Source organism: Phaenicophaeus curvirostris, chromosome 28, assembly GCF_032191515.1.
Source record: "Phaenicophaeus curvirostris isolate KB17595 chromosome 28, BPBGC_Pcur_1.0, whole genome shotgun sequence".
NCBI classification, from domain to species: domain Eukaryota; kingdom Metazoa; phylum Chordata; class Aves; order Cuculiformes; family Cuculidae; genus Phaenicophaeus; species Phaenicophaeus curvirostris.
Window position 1 is genome coordinate 4,485,509 of NC_091419.1, and position 14,398 is coordinate 4,499,906.

Here is a 14,398-nt window from a genome sequence, read left to right on the forward strand (position 1 = left end):
CCCTCTCCCTCCTCTGCCCTATCTTCCCCTCTCTTCTTTCCCTTCTCTTCTTTCCCCTATCTTGCCCTCTCCCCTCTCTTCTCCCCTTTCTCCTTTCCCCTCCTCTCTTCTCCCCTCTCCTCTTCCTTCCTCTCCCTTATCTTCCTCCCTTTTCCCTTCTCCTCTCTCCTCTTCCCTTCCTCTCTTCCCTCTCCCCTCCTCTCCTTTCCTCTCCTCTCCTCTCCCATATATCCCATCTCCCCTATCTTTCCCCTCCCCTGTCTTCCCCTCTCTCCTTCGCCTTCTCCTCTCCCCCCCGCCCTTATCTTCCTCTCTCTTCTCCCCTATCTCCTTTCCCCTCCTCTCTTCTCCCCTCTCTCTCCTCTTCCTTCCTCCCTTATCTTCCTCCCTTTTCCCCTCTCCTTTTCCCTCTCCTCTCCTCCTCCTTCCTCTCCCTTATCTTCTTTTTTCCCCTCTCTCCTATCTTCCCCTCTCCTCTCCTCTCCCATATATCCCATCTCCCCTCTTTCCCCTCCCCTGTCTTCCCCTCTCTCCTTCGCCCTCTCCTCTCTCCCCTCTCCCTTATCTTCCCGTCCCCCCTTTCCCTTATCTTCCTCTCTCTTCTCCCCTCTCCTCTCTCTCCTCTCCCTTTTCCCCCTCTCCTATCTTCCCCTCTTCCCTGTTTCCTTCCTCTCTCTTCTCTCCTCTTCTCTTCTCTCCTCTCCTCTTCCCTCTCCTCTCCTCTTCCCTCTCCTCTCCTCTTCCCTCTCCTCTCCTCTTCCCTCTCCTCTCCTCTTCCCTCTCCTCTCCTCTCCTCTCCTCTCCTCTCCTCTCCTCTCCTCTCCTCTCCTCTCCTCTCCTCTCCTCTTCCCTCTCCTCTCCTCTCCTTCTCCCTTATCTTCCTCTGTTTTCCCCCTCTCCTACCTCCCCCTCTCTCCTTCCCGCCATGTTCCCGCCCCCCCCCGCCATGTTCCCTCCCCGGCCTCCGCCCGCCTGATCCTCCGCCGCCCTCCCCGCTCCGCCCCGGCCCGGGGGCCGCCCCGCTCCTCCTCCTCCTCCTCCTCCTTTTCCTCCTCCTCCTCCTGCTGCTGCTCCTCCTGCTGCGGCCCCGGTGAGTGCGGCCCCGCGCGGCCCCGGCCCGGCGCGGCCCTGCAGGCCGCAAAGCCTCGGCCTCGATTAGCGCCGCACGCCGGGAGGGGAGCGCGGGGCCCGGCCGCGGCGGGGCGGCGGCGGGGCGGCCGCAGGGGTGAGTGGGGGGACGGCGGCTCTCTCGGACCCCGCCGGGCGTTCCCCGGCTTGGCCCAGCCTGCCCGTTTCCCTTCCGTTCTCCTCCGCTTCTCCTCCGTTGTTCGTTCCAGCCGGTTTTGCGGTGGGCTTGTGGCTTTCCCTGACCCCTTGTGGCGTTCTCCTGCTCAGCCCAGCCTGCCCTTTTCTCCTCCATTCTCCATCCTGCCTCGTTTCCCCTCCATCCTGCCCCGTTTCCCTTCCGTTCTCCATCCTGCCCTATTTATCCTCCATTCGGCTCCTTTTCCCCTCCATTCTCCATTCGGCTCCTCTTCCCCTCCGTTCTCCATTCCACCCAGAATTCTGGTGGGCCTACGTTTTTCCTTGACCCCACGGTGAGTTCCCCGGCCTGCCCGGTGCAGGCAGAGAGCAGCTCAGTTTCTCCTCCATTCTTCATACCAACTGGTTCTGCTGTGAAACCGTGTCCCACTGGGCTCCAGCATCAGTTAAACCCAGGCTTCTGGCTGCAGCTGCTTCCAAAAGGAGAGCTGGACCCCTTTGGAGTCACAGCATCATCCCCTTCTCTCTCTAGGAACATTCAACGTCAGAATAAGCTCCTGGAGATCCATCCCAGCAGCGTCCATCCTGTTTTCTCTGCAAGGATTCAGCCTGTCAGGTCTGCTCGCAGACTGTCCGGTGTGGAGGAGGCTGCCTTGGTTGCTGGTGCCAAAGGAGAGGTCGGCTTGGGCCAGGAAGGACTCCTGGTCCACTGCTTGGAGCTCTTCCAGGAGCACCCAGGGGATTTGTATCACCCAGCCGAGGACAAGGAGGAATAAACCAGAGCTGACCCACAGGAGCGCTCCAGGGAGGGTAATTATCTCACGTTCCTGTTGTTCTAGTCACCATTTTTGTAGGAGCATGTGAAAATGTGGCAGAGCTGACTATGAGGTGGGGGATACTTCGAGGATCCTGCCAAGGGAATCTCTGCCAGGGACTCCCATCTGCATCTTTGCACCTGAGCTGGAGCCTTCTGTGGTGCTACAGTCCCACAAATGTTCTCCCCTTGTCCTCTGCCAAAGCTGGACCAGCCATGGCCATGCTGCTCACACACATGCAAATTGATCCTGGTTGTTATTGTGTGCAGTTCTGGTTTAAAGGGATGCAGTGTGGCCGTGTAAATGTTTCACCACGTGTGGCTGGAAGGGTCTGGAGGGAACTGCGTGTGATCTAGGGAGAAATTACTGAGCTTAATTTTAAAAGTAGGTTTCGCTGTGCCTGCTGTTTTCCCCTGGGAAGGTGTTTCGGCATGGCATCTTAACTGCTGGAAAGAAACCTTGTTCTTATGTCCAGTTTAACTATGTTAACATTCCCCTTATCCGCCAGCATGTCAGGAAATACGGGAGGACATCAAAACCGAGAGGCAGTGGGTTCTTTTTTGCATCACTTACGTCATCTTCCTGAGAACTAAAATAGTAAAACAGGCTGGAAATGAAAACAAACGCACAGTGTAACTGATTAGGCTGGCTGTTCGTGGGGCATTCTTTGTTTCGGTGTGTGCGGGAGTCATTAGTCACGCTGCAGTGGCACTTCTTGTTACAGCTGGAGAGCAGATCCTGCTTGCGTGCCTTTCACCGGGAGTTCAGGGAGCCTTGTGATGCGAGGAGAGGGTACTGGGAGCCTCTGCCTCTCGGCTTTCCAGCCTCCTGGCAGCTGAGCTCCAGATAGCTTGAGGCCCCAGGATCTGGATGCCGGGGCTGCTTACAAGCCCTGGGTATCCCTTGCTTGCGTTGTTGTGCACGTGTGGGAACGGGGCTCTCTCGGGATCCTTTGTGCTCCTTCCTGATCAGCTGCAGCGTACGACGAACGAGCGCTCTGGCCTTAACAGCTGTCTCGTTTGTATTCCTGTTTGTAGCTTGGGGCCTTGGAGCAGAGAGGATGGCTCAGGAGACAAACCAGACCCAGGTGCCCCTGCTGTGTACCACAGGCTGCGGATTCTACGGCAGCCCCCGCACCAACGGGATGTGCTCCGTTTGCTATAAGGAATTCCTGCAGAGGCAGCAGAGCAGCGGCCGGATAAGCCCCCCAGGTAGAGGATTTTTGTCTATAAAATCTATCTTACACGAGTGCCTGAATGCAAATGGAGTTAAGCAGCTGGGACAGAGCATGGTGCTGGTCTTGGCCACCAGCAGATTTACTCCCTCCTGGAAAACTCTTATCTTTCCTTTTTCCTGTAGACCCGATCCTCTAAATGACAGACCCAAACCTTCAAGCGCTTCTATTCCTTCTGAGGGGAGCAGTTTTTCTCTTTCCAGTTGCAGCTGTTTATGAAGCCTCATCCCAGCCAGCACCTTCCAGTACCTGTAAAACTTCACTTGCGCTAACAGTGGCCGGAATTTTTAGGTCTTACCTGCTCTGTGAGTTACATGATGACTGCTGGGAGCCGCAACAGATCCCTGCAATGAAATTTGATTTGGGAAGAATTTGGGTTTACATAATTTTATTACTTTAACAAGGCTGACAATCAAAAGCTATGAAATAAAAGATTTATTTCTTGCAGCTAGACAGAGCTGACGTGTCACCAAGCTGGGAGGCAGCTAGGTGCACGGCAAGGATGCTCTTTCCATCATTAGCAGGATTTTCTTTTGCTGAGAGTTTGTGCAGATGCCACAGGTTTTGCCATACTGGTGAGAAATGCCTTGAGAGATCTTTTTGTTCCTGAGCCTAACAATGGTTTTCCTTGAATTACCCACCCAAAAACCACATTGGGAACACGGCTCTTCCTGTCACAGGGTTTTTGTAAAGACCCTGCCTTAGATCTGTGGCTGACATAACCCAATGTGTTTCCATCAAAGCCAGTTCCTTTCCACAGATGAGGATCTGGTTCTCGTACCTTGGAGAAGTTGCAAAGTAACGTTGGGTCCAAGGTATGTTGGTAACCACAGTGCTTTCATTTACACTAATACAAAAATATTTATGCTGACATGGAATTTGTTTTGCAATATTGAGGAAGAGAAGGGGAATCAAGGAATGATGAAAGTGCCATGGGTGACTGAAGTCAGATTTTATCAGATGTTGAAGAACACACAGTAATGGGAGCCATTCGGCACAGAACTCCTGCGAATAAACTCGAAGGGATTTTGCAGATCCCGAGGAGCTGCACAGCTCTCCGTAAATGAGGCCTGTAGTTCTTGGGAAGACACACAGCTAATTTCAGAGGGATGTGATGACAAGGAGTCTCATGTTTTTAAGAGTTTACCAAGACTGTGGTCTTGTTCCGTAGCACCCAGCAGTCCTAACAGCAGCCCCCCAGCTTCAGATACGGTCACAGGGCAGCGTGCAGAGGGAGACTCCACACCTGAGGATGCGAGCGCCAGGTAGGGGCATCATCTGTGTGGTGAGGCAGATGTACAGCTGTGCTAAAAACCAGCCCTGAGACAAAGGGTGGGTTCCCGTCCTCCATACAGACAAGGAGATCTGGATCAAACACTGCTCATTGTGATCCTGATTTATCTGGAAGACTTGAGATGTCCCTGCTGGTGGGGACTGATGTGTCAAGTCAGGTACCAGAGGGCTGGTAGTAAATGAAAGCCTGTAATGGACTAAGTGGCATCCTGGTTCTCTTAGAGCTGGTGCACCTTGTGTGTCACTGACTGTGTTAAACTGACTGCTTGCAGCTCAGTCCTAAGTGAAATCCCCTGCTGATCATCCAGTCTGGAAGCTGTGGCAGCAAGATTAGGCACCTTGGTCATGTTTGATGGGAAGGAAGATAGAACTGCATTGAGCTCTACTGTTGCATTACAGTCCTGACTCATAACTCTCTTTCCCTGCCCCTGGACATGTTTGGATGGGTTGTTGCCTTGGCTTAGAAATATAATTGGGTGGAAAGGCAAATTGAGATCCTTACAGGTTCATTCCACTTGCGTCCCAAGAACTTTAATCCCAAATCTCGAGGGGAATTGGCCTGTGGTGCTTCTGTGCTACCTGAGTACAGTGGAATTAACTCGGTGGGCTGAAGATCTCTCCCACATAACTGTTCATCAAAACAAAATACTCGTGCTCACTTTATGGTCGGTTTGTTTGTTCGTTGCAAATGCTCCCAGCGCTCAGACCCCTGTGACCCATCAGATGACTGCGATGAGCATATCCAGAGAAGAAAACAGCAGCGAGACAGAAGAACTCATTAAGTCAGAAGATGCCTCGTCAGCGTCTCCCTCATCAGGTAGATGGTTCAGTCTTTGCACAAGTCAGAATGACACCAATTTCATGAGTTGGTTTGAGCAGCAAATACAACCCCTGGCCAGTAACTCCAGAGAAGGGTAAAGGTAACCTAGAAGGAGAGCTAAGGGGAAAAGTGTTTTTGAAACAGGGAGAAGAGAAAATGCTGTGCCTGAGGGCAAGCTGATAGAGATTGCTTTGTGGGCTGAGGACTGAGTAGCTGCCAGCCCTCGCTCGCTGGCAGGAGGATAATCTTCCATGACGCCTATTCTAGTGAATGGCAGAAAGCCCGGAGCGTCCCACAGCCTGCTGTATGGCTGTTGTTGGCTGCAATTCCCTGCCACCTCTCGAGGGAGGAAGGGAGATGGAGCCAATGTAGTCTTGGGAGAGAGGTGACGTGTTTGTGCGGGTGCCCAGGGGTGGCTGCTGGCCTGCTTGTTGTCACCCTGTGTGATGGGAGGCAGACCTGCCCCTTAGAGGGGAGCGCTAACGCTGTTGCAAAGCGGTAGAGGAGCATGGGTGTTGTTACCCAGCGGGGTACGTCCTCCAGGCGATGAGTTACAGACTCTGCCTTGTGCTGCAGTGGAGCTGTAGCCAAGTGACACTGCACTGGGGACGCCCTCCTGCAGTTCAGCTGACAGCTTGCTTGCACGGAAAGCTAAAAAAGGCCCGAGAGTTGTTAGTTGCTACAAAACTGGGCTCTTGTCACCACGCATGAGTCTGTGTTTTGGATTTGAATCATAGAATCATTTGGTTGGAAAAGACCTTTGAGATCATAGAGTCTAACCATACCTGCCCACCAGATGCCTTGTCTACCCTCTTTTAAACCCCTCCAGGAATTGTGACTCCACCACCTACCTCCCTGGGCAGCCTCTGCCAGCACCTGAGAACCCTTTCAGTAAAGAAATTTTTCCCAATATCCAGTCTAAGCCTCTCCGGTGCACCTTGAGGCCATTTCCTCTTGTCCTATTGCTTGTTACCTGGGAGAAGACACCAGCACCTTAAAAGGGATTTAATAATCTCTTGCCTGCAAGCCTAGGAGACAATTTACAACAGGCAGGCTAGAGACTATTTGGTGAAAGAGCAGCTTGGGAGAGCCTGCCTCTTCCTTCTGATTGTGTGATTTCAGAGAGGTGTTTAGGGTCAGATCCATGAAGCTGTCTCTGCTCTGAGTGTTTATCTCAGCTTGATTTTCAGAGCAGCTGGCACTGCAGGTGTGTATCCACTACCAGCTGGAGCTCCTCCCTCCCGTTGGCTTCTCTAACCTGCTTAGGTACTGTAGGAAATCCTGCTAAACATCAGTGACCTTTAATGATCTGGCTTTCAGAGCTCAGTTTTCCTTTTGGTAGATTAGAGACAGCGATGGGTATCTGTGTAAAGCATTCCGAGACCTACATATGAGGAACACTTACATAAGAGTCAGCAAAAATAATTAGTAGTACTTATAATGGGTTAACTTTTTTTTTTTTTTTTCCCTTGCAAAGATTAACCATAGGCTCAGCTGTGCAGCTGAGTTACTTTACATCAGCTAAGCCCTAGTGACTGGCCAGACTCATGCTTAACCTGTGGCAAGCACCAGGTAGTTCTGCTCAGTGTGAGCTTTTCTCAGTAGGAGCTAAACAACCGCGTCACCTTGCGTATGCCTTAGCTAAACCATAATATCTCCTTGGTGTTTCTGAGCTTTGGGCCTCAGGAATTCAGGTTTAGATGAGATCTTAGGACGAAATGTTTTCCTGTGAGGGTGGGGAGGCCCTGGCCCAGGTTGCCCAGAGCAGTGGTGGCTGCCCCATCCCTGGAGGGGTTCAAGGCCAGGTTGGATGGGGCTTGGAGGCCCTGATCCAGTGGGAGGTGTCCCAGCCCATGGCAGGGGTGGAACTGGGTGGGTTTAAGTTCCCTTCTGACCCAAACAATTCCATGATTCTGTGAAGTTGAGATGGAGAGAAAAGACGAGGCTACGTGAGGTGCAGATCTCTGGAACAAGGCATATCTCACAGTTTGGAGTACGTTGGCCAGGGCAGCGCGCACAGAGGTGTCTGGCACAAACCCAGAACCAGCAGGGCCTCAGGCAGTCAATGTGTTGCTTGGTTTATCAAGAAGGGGACAAAATTCTTGCCTCTGTTCCAGGTACCCTGCTTGAAATATCCCAGAGCCCAGCGGAGGGCAAGACAGCTTCTGAAAAGCCAAAACAGAAGAAGAATCGCTGCTTCACTTGCCGGAAGAAGATAGGGCTGACTGGTAAGACTCTAGCTTGAGGGAAATTTAGCTGTGGCCTTAGTCATCTGGTTTCCTAGCCCTGCGAATGGATCCTGCTTGGGTTTGGAGGGTTGGTGTGGGTCAGTAGTTGAAGAAAAATACTTTACACCTGCACCTGCAGTGCTGCAGGGGAGGTGGGAGGGAATCTGTGAACAGCCCTGTCTGGAGCAGGAGCCTGGAGAATCTGCCACTCCCTCTCAGGGTCCCTGCCAGCCCCTGGGTGCAGGATTGCAGAACTAGATGGAGCCTCACTTCTTGGATTATTCCTGCTGCTTGGCAAAAAACTGTTCATAGAAACAAAGACAGAGCTCGCTGTGGATCTAATTCTGCTCCTCTTCAAGTCAGCGGTAAAGCTGTCATAATAGTGACATGAACTGGGTTAGATCCAAGCTGAAAATCCCACTCCAAGACCCACTCCCTTTATTAATGTTGCTTGACTTCTGCCGTGAGCTTCCCGTGAGAGGTGGATGGCTCTTGGTGTTGAGCCTGTAAAGCTGAGGAGAGGCGGGTGCTGAGATGGTGTCAGGTGACTGGTATCAATGGGAAAGCTGGCCTTGGGAAGGCAATTCGTTAACTTGGCTGCGGTTTGTTAATGAAAACATCATTCCCCTAAATTGACTCTGGCATTTAGTCGTTCCCCTGGAAGAAGTTAACTCCAGCGCTGTGTGGGTCTTGCTGTCCTAGCACAGCACTAGTTTCTGTAGCCTCCTCGCTACAGTCAGTGGCCAAGGACGGCAAACGTTTCCGTTTCCATCGATGTGAGCTGCTTTGGCTGCGCCTGGCACTGTGGAGCCTGAGCTCCTGAGGATTTGAGGGCACTGTCATAGGGCAAATGTGGGCTTAAGAGCCTGGGGCTGGGCTGTGAGAAGTTTCCTCTCCTTTAGGAATCAGCTGGCAGAGAACTGTGAACTCAGGACATTGAGGATAAAATGAGTTTTCTCAAATAGGAGTGAACTAGCACCTTGTAGCGAGGGGTTTCTCGACTTTGCTGCCTCTTGTGGGAAAGATGGGAAAGGAGAGAGTGTGAATCACTGCTGGAGCGAGCTGACCCGCTGTCCTGCGGCGAGCCCCCTCCCAGCATCGTGCCTCAGTTTCCCGCTGTGCTGTGATAATGGTAGCGCTTCTGAACAGCATCATCTCCAGCTGCAGGGACTGAATTATGAATTTTGAAGCCTAAGTAGCTCGAAAGCGATCCTAACAAGGTGAAGGGTTTGCTGCTCGCTAGCTCACTGCTGCTCAGTCCAGATGCTGCTGCAGGATGCCTGGGGAGCAAGGCTGGCTCGGAGGGGGGCAGCTCCAGCTCGGGCTGCCTGCTCGGGATTAGCAATCTGGCACCGTGCAATCCCCGGCATCTCCCTTGTCCCTGGGGAGTGCGGAGAGCAGCTGTGCTGGGAGCATTTCCCACTGCACTGACAGCTGGGGCTGCGTGGAGCGCGCACGTGCTCATGGGAGCGGCTAAGCCAGAGGAAACCAAAGAGCCACTGGTGGTCATCGCCCGTTCCAAGACTCCCTTTCGCCTGTTGGAGACAGTGGCCCCTCCCTTGTCTGACTCTTTCTGCGTTTAGTGGAGTTTCCTGGCCCGGCAGGAGGGAGCGGGGTTCCTTTCCTTCCAGCTGGATGGGGACTAACATACTTTTGTCTCTGCTTTTCTTCCTTCAGGCTTCGACTGCCGCTGTGGGAACCTGTTCTGTGCCATCCACCGGTACTCTGACATGCACGCCTGCCCCTACGACTACAAGGCAGAAGCTGCTGAGAAGATCCGTAAGGAGAACCCCATCGTTATCGCTGAGAAGATCCAGAAGTTGTGAAGGGGGGCTGAGCAGCTCGAACTGCAGCCAGGTGGCCTAGCGCTCCTCCCCTTCCTCCCAGCCTTCCTCCTCTTCCTCCCAGCCCCATCGGTGGTGCGATGGGGACTCCAAGCAGCACACAGCAACCAGCACCCGCACGTGGGGACTCCTTGCACCTCTTTGGCAGACAGCTGGCGTTCCTCCTCTCCCTCCCTGCCCGTCCGACAGCGATAGCTCAGCTGATCCCTTCTTGACCAGCTTTCTGAAGGCATAAGGGCCCATCCTGCCCCGTGCTAAGACCTTTGGACTTGTCTTCCGCCGGGGCGTGGGCAGCTGGGCTGTGCCGGGCGGCCTTTCCCTGCAACCAGCGGCTCCGAGTCCTGCGAGCCGCCCGGGACTTGTGGCTGGAGCCTGGGAGCTGCCACTGGGCTTCGTTCCCTCTGCCCCCGCCGTCTCGTTGTGGCGGATGTAAAACCAGGAGTTGGGAATCGCGGCAGCAAAGCTGCCCTCTGCTCCCTGAGAGGTGTTTGGACTCAGAAAAAGGGGATTCTGTAGTTTTAACGCCCCCAAATACCCCTCCTCTCCCTTTGAGACGCTGTTGTTGAAGCACCGGGATAGTTAAGCAACAGAGTACTGGCACAGTAAAGTTATTTTGTGGCTTGATGCGATGTAGACGTGCTCCAGCGGCAGGGCAGGACCTTTAGGGGGGGACCACTGGCTCCCTCCTGCTGGTGTGAGGGAGCCAGCCTGCCGGGCTTGCTCTGTCCAGGGACGTGGCTGAGCTGAGCGATACCCCTGCACCAGCCTCCCATGCTTCCTTGACCCAGGATAACTGCTGGCTGCTTCCCGAGTGGTGTAAAAGAGCAGTGCTGGCATCTCCTCTCACCCCTCTGCTCTCTGCCTTCTGCCTTACATCCTTCTTTTTATTGCGCACAAAGCTCACATCACCAAAGCTCTGCTGCCTTTCCTGGCCCTGTGCGAAGGCTGAGAGATGGGGTTGTGCAGCCTGGAGAAGAGAAGGCTTTAGGAAGACCTTAGAGCAGCTTTCAGTCCTGAAAGGGGCTCCAGGAAAGCTGGAGAGGGGCTCTTGAGCAAGGAGGGCAGGGAGAGGATGAGGGGGGAGGGTTTGGAGCTGAAAGAGGCAAGATTGAAATGAGAACTTGGGAAGAAATGTTTTATTGTGAGATGGAGGAGGCCCTGGCCCATGTTGCCCAGGGAAGTGGTGGCTGCCCCAGCCCTGGAGGGGTTCAAGGCCAGGCTGGATGGGGCTTGGAGCCCCTGATCCAGTGCAAGGTGTCCCTGCCCATGGCAGGGGTGGAACTGGATGGGCTTTGAGATCCCTTCCAAACCATTCCACGATTCTATGACCCTTCGTCTGCCCTTGGCATCACGGATGCTCTGTGAGAGCTTCCTTCCCTGTGAGCGCCTTGGCTTGGGAAGCCCCCCGCAGCCACCCTGCTCCGTTCCCTCACTGCTTCTCCCTGCGGGACGAGAGGCCGAGGCAGATGCCCAGGAGATGCTCCAAAAGGCAGGCAGAAGGATTTGGGGCACAGGGGGAGGCACGCGGAGGGCTGCGGGGCACATGGAAGATCACAGTGAGGATCCTGGTGTACCCAGAAGCACAGTTGGGGCTTTTAGAAAAGCCCATGGAAGGCTCAGGGGAGCAGGGAAAGGCATGTGCTGGGCTCTGGGCCCACGGAATGACTTGGAGAGGTCCCGGGAGACTCGGGGAGGTCTCCAGGGTGCATAGAAAAGCAAAAGGAGAGCTTTGGGTTATGCTGAGAGGACTCGAGCACCCTAAAATGCACCTGGAGGGGCCTTGGACACACAGGGAAAGCTCTGGCATGCAGGGAAAGCCAAGGGCCAGCTTGGTAGCACTCCAGGAGTGACATGGAGGGCTCCGTGGCTGTTGGAAAGGAAAATTTGGGGCTTGGGTGCGCAGCAAAAGGCAGGTGGAGGCTCCTGGGGTGCAGCAAAAGCCGCCTCCGCACCACCCAGGGGCTGCACCTGCCTTGGAGCACCCCAAGGAGGGTGTTTTTCCCTGGGAACACCGGGAACGGGGCCAAGGCCGTAGGGTTCCCAGCAATCTCACCAGCAGAGAAAGCTGGATGAGTCCTAGGGGAGAAGCGGCAGCCTCTGTCCCACTTCGGGACCATCCCACGCTTTGGAAGCGTTTCCCTCGGCATCCGTTTGCACAAAGTTGTCAGCGGAGCTGAACTGGCAGCTGGGGGTAATCGTAGCAGCTTCCTCTAAGCGCCAGTTCCCTTCTCTCTTTGTGGCAATTCTGTCCCTGTGATTGGAGCGGGGGGATCATTCTCAAACTCTCATTTTTCCTCTCTGATTTCAGTCAAAGCAGCGCGGGCCCTGGGGCAGCGACCAGCATTGCTGGGAGGATTCGGATCATTAGGGGTCACTAGAGTGGTCCTTGGTGTCCTAAAGGTTCCTGGGGGATCCCTGAAGGGGTCCTGGGGGGCCTAGAGGTGTCTAGGGGGTACCTAAAGGGTCCTAGAGGAATTACAGGGGTCCTGGGGGTCTCCAAAGGGGTTCTTGAGATACTAGAGGGGCCCTGGGGGTACCTGAAGGATTCCTGGGGGATCTAGAAAGGTACCGGGGGACCCTAGAGGGGTCCTCAGTGTCCTAGAGGGGTTCTGGTGGTCCCTAGAGGGGTCCTGGGATTCCCTAAAGGGGTCCTTGGAGTCTGAGAGGAGTCCTGGGGACTTTACAGGGGTTCTGCAGACCCAACAAGGGGTCCTGGAGTCCTAGACAGGTCCTGAGGGTTTCCAAAGGGGTCCTGGGAGGAGTCTAGAGGAGTCTCAGATTCCTAGATGGGTCCTGGGGGCTCTAGTGGGATCCTGGAAGCCCCCACAGGGGTCCTGGGTGGCACTAGATGGATCTTTGGTGTCCTTGAGGGGTCCTGGCAGTCTCCAAAGTGTTCCTGGGGGTCCTAGATGAGTCCTGGGGGTACCTAAAGGTGTTCTTGGGGACCTAGAGGGATCCTGGAGGAACTATATTGATCCCAGGGGCCTCTATAGGGGTCCTGGGGTTCTCTAAATGGTTCCTGTGGGTCCTAGATGGGTCCTGAGGGTCCCTAAAGGGGTCCAAGGTGTCCTAGAGGCAGCCTGGTAGCTCTACAGGGGACCTGGGCACCCCTTAATTGGCCCTAAAGAGATCCTAGAGAGGTCCTGGTGGGATTACAGGGGTGTGGAGGGTCCCCAAAGGGGTCCTGATTGTCCCTACAGGTGTCCTGGGGGTCCCTAAAGGGATTCTGGGGGTTCTAAAGGGGTCCTGGGTGTCTTAGATTGGTCCTGAGAGTACCTAAAGGGGTCCTTGGGGCCCCAGAGAGATCCTAGATGTTCCTAAAGGGGTCCTGGAGATCCCTTACAGGGGTCCTAGGGGTCTCCAAAGGGGTCCTGGGAGCTCTGAAGGGGGTCTGGAGGTCCCTAAAGGGTTCCTGAGGGTCCTAGAGGGATCCTGTGAGACCCTAAAGGGGTCCAGGGTGTCCCAGAGGCATCCTGGGAGCTCTAGAGAGGTCCTTGGAGTCCTAGATGGGTCCTAGGGGTCCCTCAAAAAGCCCTGGGGGTCACTAGAGGGGGTCCTTGGTGTCCTAGAGGGGTCCTGCAGGTCCCTAAAGGGGTCCTGGAGTGGTCCTGGGAGTACCTAAAGGGGTCCTGGTGGCTCTAGAGGGGTCCTGGGAGTCCTATATTTATGCTAGGGGTCCCTAAAGGAATCCTGGGGGTCCCTAGAGGCATCCTGAAGGCATCATGGGGGTCACCAGTGGGGTCCTGGGTATCGTAGAGGGATCCTGAGGGTCCCTAAAAGGGTTCTGGGGGGTCCCTCAAGGCTTTCTGGGCACACTAAGAGGGGTCCTGGGTGGCTCTAGAATGGTCCCAAGTGTCCTAGAGGGTTTAGCTTGTTTACTGATTGAAACAAGAAACAAATCAAGGCAAAAAGGACAGACCTGAACTCACCAGGAGGACATAATGAGGTAAGAGATAAGAGACCATCAGAGGCTTCTGAAGACACAAAGAAACGGATGTGCGTACAAGACTGGGTGAAAAACAATGGCCATGTAACATGTTTCTGGGAATCTAAATGGATCTGTATGTTTAATCAGCATAAAAGTCATGTAACCAGTCTCAATAGTTGGATGCATTAGGTGGATTACCCCCTCTGTACCCTGGTGCTCTTTATTAAAGGAATACCTGCTTAATAATCAACTTGGCATTGATAATTGAGTTTGGCTTTTCATGGCATCAGATCCCAAAGCAGCGTGCGAGGCCTCAGGCCCGGTGGGTCCGTCCCCACCACAAAGCACGAGCTCCTCCTTGGATGTCACGATGGGCTTCCGAGCGCAAAGAGATGGCAGCGCAGCCACGGCTGCAAAGGAAAAAGCCACTGTTTATTAATTAACCGCACAGAACTCACTGCCTGCACCTTCCTCCTTCCCAGGACAGGGAAGGAGTCACCACCGGAGCAGCCGCCACCCTGGGGAGACACTCGAGTCGCAACTCCGTGCTGGAGCTCGAGAGGAAAACCCCACAGCCCCAGCGAACACGGCAGAGACAAGGATGCTCCTCCCATCCCCTGCCCCGAGCCCCACTCAATAAATACCTGCGAGAGGTGATGTTCTACCTCTTATTGTAATTTATTTACTCACTCTTTTCTAGTCTGTCCATCCCTGACACTCCCGAGCACTGTTCTCACTTCCTTGTGGGCCGTTACAGCCTGTCTCCTCCACACCATCAGCTTAACCCCGGGGAGAAACACAGTTTCGTGATCGTTAGTGGTACCAGCACACAACAAAACACCAAAACAATTGTGTTCCCCCTACAAAGCTGTGGATATATAAATATTATCACTGGAAGCCACCTCTGTGCCTCAAGAATCAGCCTGATGATGCCAACACCTCCATCCTGACTCTGCTCCACCCCAGGTAAGAG

At 54.2% G+C, this 14,398-nt stretch overlaps 1 protein-coding gene across 2 annotated transcripts; it reads left to right on the top strand.

The window, feature by feature from the left end:
- Positions 1-1,506: 1,506 nt before the first annotated feature.
- On the top strand, positions 1,507-13,675 carry LOC138731909 (AN1-type zinc finger protein 5-like). Of its 2 annotated transcripts, XR_011339224.1 has the most exons (7): positions 1,507-2,073; positions 3,116-3,289; positions 4,484-4,577; positions 5,304-5,422; positions 7,543-7,653; positions 9,331-13,057; positions 13,090-13,675. XR_011339224.1 is itself a non-coding variant. In XM_069878204.1 (6 exons), exons 2-6 carry the CDS (start codon positions 3,139-3,141, stop codon positions 9,477-9,479), a joined length of 624 nt encoding a protein of 207 aa, XP_069734305.1. In that variant the 5' UTR covers positions 1,507-2,073; positions 3,116-3,138; the 3' UTR covers positions 9,480-13,675. The 2 variants fall into 2 exon arrangements, 1 of the variants encoding a protein (XP_069734305.1); XM_069878204.1 differs by having other exon boundaries at positions 9,331-13,675.
- The last annotated feature ends 723 nt before the right edge of the window (positions 13,676-14,398 follow it).